Below are 4,189 nucleotides of genomic sequence, written 5' to 3'. Positions count from 1 at the left end.
CACGCATAGATCGGATTCCCCACTCCTCCCGACGCCGGCGAAGGCGACCGGAGGAGGGGGAACCAATATATGGAGGAGGATGAACTGGAGGCGGCTAGGGTTGAGGCCGGCGGCTGAAGGAGAGACGGGAGGAAAACTGTATAACTCGTCCTCGTTTCTTTTTGTTTGAGAAATCCACGGAGTACTTGGTGATCAATACTAGATATGAAAACATGAAATAGTAGAATGGCGCACCAGGGGAGGACAAAACCTTATTTTCTATCCATTGTCCGATGCAAACAAAGCAGAAATACATATTACGCCTCTGGTCCTACACCCAGTCACATGACTAGCAAGTTGTAGGACTAAACCTTCACATGATGAACGAGTTGTAGGACTAAAGATGTTATTAGCTCAAATCAGAACAAGATGCCTTAGACACGACACCGCCACTACCTGAAATTAATTTCAGATTACAAGCATAATTGCAATTAATTCAGGAGGTAGATATTTGGTGCTACCGCGGAGGTCGTGGATCGTGGCGCCATCGAAGGCTCCTGCTTTCGTGGACGGAGAAGCCGAGCCTTCGGCCTTATAAGTACCGCGCGACCTTCTTTTCGTGCCCATCGTCAATTGATCCTGCTTCTGCGGTCAGGTGTGGTGTGCAGGTCGCTAGCTAGTGTGTCGTCTACTCGTGCGGCTGTCTGCGAGGAGATCACTACCGCCGGAGAAAGATGGACGGCGAAATGGGCGAGGACGTGCTCAGTGAGATCCTCGTCAGGCTCCCGCACAAGTCGCTGGCGCGGTTCCAGTGCGTGTCCACCCCCTGGCGCGCCCTCATCGCCGCCGACCACCTCCGCCGCAGGCTCCCGCTCATCACGTCCGGCGTGCTCTTCCACGACGAAACCGGCGGGAGGCAGGCGTACACGTACGCCTGCGCCTCGCCGTCGTCATCCCCAGGCGCAACCAACGACGGCGTGCCGGAGGCCGACGACATGAGCTTCTTCCCGTGCCACGGCACGTCGAGCATCATCGACGGCTGCAACGGCCTCATCCTCTACTACTCATCATCACCGCAGCCGACGTTCCACGTCGTCAGCCCGACGACGCGGCGCTGGGCGGCGCTCCCGGCGCCGAGGAAGAAGACGCTGCTCTCGGTCCTGTCCTTCGACCCCTGCGCGTCCCCGCACTACAAGGTGGTCTGCTTCACCGGGTGGCTCCCCCGCGGCGCGTCCGTGGAGGTGTTCGACTCCGAGCGCGGCGCGTGGCGCGAGCACGACGAGCTCAACTTCGGCCTCGACACCGACGCCATGTCGGCCACCATGCACTGCTTCGGAGGCGCCGTCCACGTGCTAGCCTACTCGGGCCACGTCGTCCGCATCGACCTCGCCACCATGGCGTGCGCGGTCACCGCGCTCCCGGCGCCCGTCAGCTACCGCGCGCGCGCGGGCCACTGCCGGGGCCGCCTCCGGTACGCGTCCAGCGACGGCTCGCGCCTCAGGTTCTGGGAGCTCGTCGACGCGGGCAGGTCAGAGTGGGCACTGAAGCACGAGCTGGGGATCAAAGACCTCGTCCCCGGCGGCTCGTCCCTGCAGGCCACTACCACTCCGACCTTCCTGTTCATGGCGTTCCACCCGGACAGGGAGGTGGTGTACCTGTGGACGCCCGGGAAGCTCGTGGCGTTCAACATGGAGCAGAGGCGCGTGGAGGAGGAGCGGGTGTTCGGGTCGGCCAAGGAAGGCGCGCAGCTCATACAAATCTGGTTGTTTCCCTTCTCGCGCCATCTCGCTAGCTGCTTGGCCTGATTGGCGCTACCACCACACTGGTCACGGGGCGAAAGGCCGACAATCCGAACTGTGCGTGATGGTGCGTCCGTGATACAGTCTGCACGAATTATGTGGCGTGCAAAAATAGAGCGATAGCAAAGTACATGCATGGCAGAAATTCAATTCGGACTTCTATCAAAAAATTATAATTTTTTTTTCGAACCATGCAGGAAAACTGCATGTGTGATATTAAGAAGAGATAAGGCCTACAGTGGCCAAAGTACAAGAGTTTAACAAAACAAAAGGACTCTATCAAAAAAAAATATTTTGAAATGTTGAAAATTTTTGATAAAAAATTCTACATGTACATCTCCATAATATATGTGTGCTTCATTAAGTTTTGCGAGAAACCAATATTTTGTGTGGTCTATGTAAAAAAAAGAGAATTTATTTTCTGAAAATATTTATTTTTAGCATTGAATTTTGTATTTTTACACATCCCACATGACAATTCAATTTTTCATGAAACAATTTTGTGAAGGCTTAGCACGTGAAGATGTACGTACGAATTTTTAGTTCAATTTTTAAAAATTCAAAATATATGTAACATGTATTTAAAAATAGAGAAAGCATATTCTCCCACGTGCAAAAACACCACTCTCCAAATATGAAAGTTATTATTATTTTCTGTGTTTACTGAATGACTAATTTCGTGCGAGAAAATCTAATATGTTTTAATTTAATGGCTTGCTAAGTTTGTTTAACAATTGTTTAGTTGCTCACCACGTGTACCACATGGTGAATGGCTTGCTAAGTTGTTTGCCTATTTGACTTGTTTCCGTCTCTCATTAATTTTCAATAGCTTGTTAGTTGTTTGCCTGTTTGACTTGTTTTTTTTCTTTTCGAAACACCGTATAGACGTTGACGCTTACAAATTCGTACATACATTTGTTTCTATCTACGCACGCACACCTTTTCTATGAGCACCTTCGAGAGACTGAGTCTAAGAAAATGATCCACCGGGTGTTAAGATTAACAAAGTCACCATAGCCGCCTTGCTATCGACGGAAATGTCGCCTCCCACTAAAGAATATTCCATTATGTCAAAGCTGAGGTTTTGATCCCTAAAGTCTAAGGGGTGTCATTGCCCTCATAACCGTCCAACCGCAGGTTAGTTCTCGACTTGTTACATTTTCTAGTGAACCATTTTAAGGATAAACAATTTAAATCATAGCACACTGAGCTGAAATTCCCAACTGAATATATTACTCCAAAAATGATAGATATTAGGGTTAATGCATGGTCGGATGGAAACTTTGACCCCTGATGACGTGACCGCATGGCAACTCGCCACCGGATCATGTCAGAAAATGCCGCGCCATATTAGAATTCATAAACAAAGTTAAAAAAGAGAGGAAAAAGGCACGCATACACGACGAAACACTACTGCAACATTAAGAAGATCATTGGCTAACGGGGTTTAAGGGCATCTTCAGCAGCCTAAGGCAAACATGTCAAACATACAATTTCGGTGTTTGAAATGCAGTCCACCATTGAAAGTGGCCTTAGCATACGAGTTAAACATGCCTTAGAGCATCTCCAACCACGTCCCCCAAAGCGTCCCCCAAACCGCGCCGGATCGAGCGTTTGGGGGACGTGTTTTGTTCGTGCCGTGTTTGGGGGACGTCGCTCCCCAGCCGCGTCCCCCAAACGCCGCCCCCAAACATTAAAAGTATTTTTTTTTGGCTAGAAAAAAACTACTTACTAATATTCAAATCGGTTGAACATAAACAAATTATATATAAAACTTTGAAAAAATATAATTAAATACATATAAACTATCTACCTTTTCTTCTTCGCTGATGGCCCCGCCTCGTCGTCGTCATCGCGGTGGCGCTTCCTGCTCGTCACCTCTTCCGAAGAGGCGGTGTCGGCGCCCGACGCGTCGTCGTCGCCGGTGCTCGTCGGCTGCGCCTTTGCCTTGGCCTTGGCCTTGGCCTTGGCGGCCTTGGCCTTGGCCTTGGCAGCCTTGGCCGCCTTCGCCTTCGCACGGGCCACCGCCACCGCCGTGTCCTCGCTCTCTTCTTCCTCCGCGTCCTCCTCCCAGCCCAGCCATTCCTCCTCGCTGTCAACTGGCGGCGGGGAATCGTCGCCGCTGCTCGGCGTCCTGGCTTTGTCCCACCAATGGCGCCAGCCAGCGGGCTTTCCTCGCCTGGAGGTGTCGGACGGGAGCCGGGAGATGTAGCTCATCGTCGGCCGGAGGTGTCGGATGGAGGCTTGGATGAATGGCGGCGTACGTACGGGTCTTATTGAGCGCGGATGAACGGCGGCGCAGAAGTCGAAGAGAGCAGCGGTTGCTCTTCCGAGGAGTCGGCGCTCCATTCCGGCGGGGTTGGCGCGTCGTCGACGCGGTTGCCAATGCGACGGTTCCGCTTCCTGGCAAC

At 51.9% G+C, this 4,189-nt stretch overlaps 1 protein-coding gene across 1 annotated transcript; it reads left to right on the top strand.

Annotated features, from left to right (window-relative positions):
- The first annotated feature begins 690 nt into the window (after window positions 1–690).
- Window positions 691–1,878, top strand: LOC124668394 (F-box protein At5g07610-like). The gene has a single exon (XM_047205544.1). It carries the CDS (start codon window positions 714–716, stop codon window positions 1,782–1,784), a length of 1,071 nt encoding a protein of 356 aa, XP_047061500.1. The 5' UTR covers window positions 691–713; the 3' UTR covers window positions 1,785–1,878.
- The last annotated feature ends 2,311 nt before the right edge of the window (window positions 1,879–4,189 follow it).

Source organism: Lolium rigidum, chromosome 6, assembly GCF_022539505.1.
Source record: "Lolium rigidum isolate FL_2022 chromosome 6, APGP_CSIRO_Lrig_0.1, whole genome shotgun sequence".
In the NCBI taxonomy this organism is placed as follows: Eukaryota; Viridiplantae; Streptophyta; class Magnoliopsida; order Poales; family Poaceae; genus Lolium; species Lolium rigidum.
This window is presented reverse-complemented; position numbering and strand designations above follow the sequence as displayed.

Bases quoted from the DNA above. Each gene is read 5' to 3' on its own strand.
- LOC124668394 (XM_047205544.1), top strand. From the start codon at position 714: ATGGACGGCGAAATGGGCGAGGACGTGCTCAGTGAGATCCTCGTCAGG.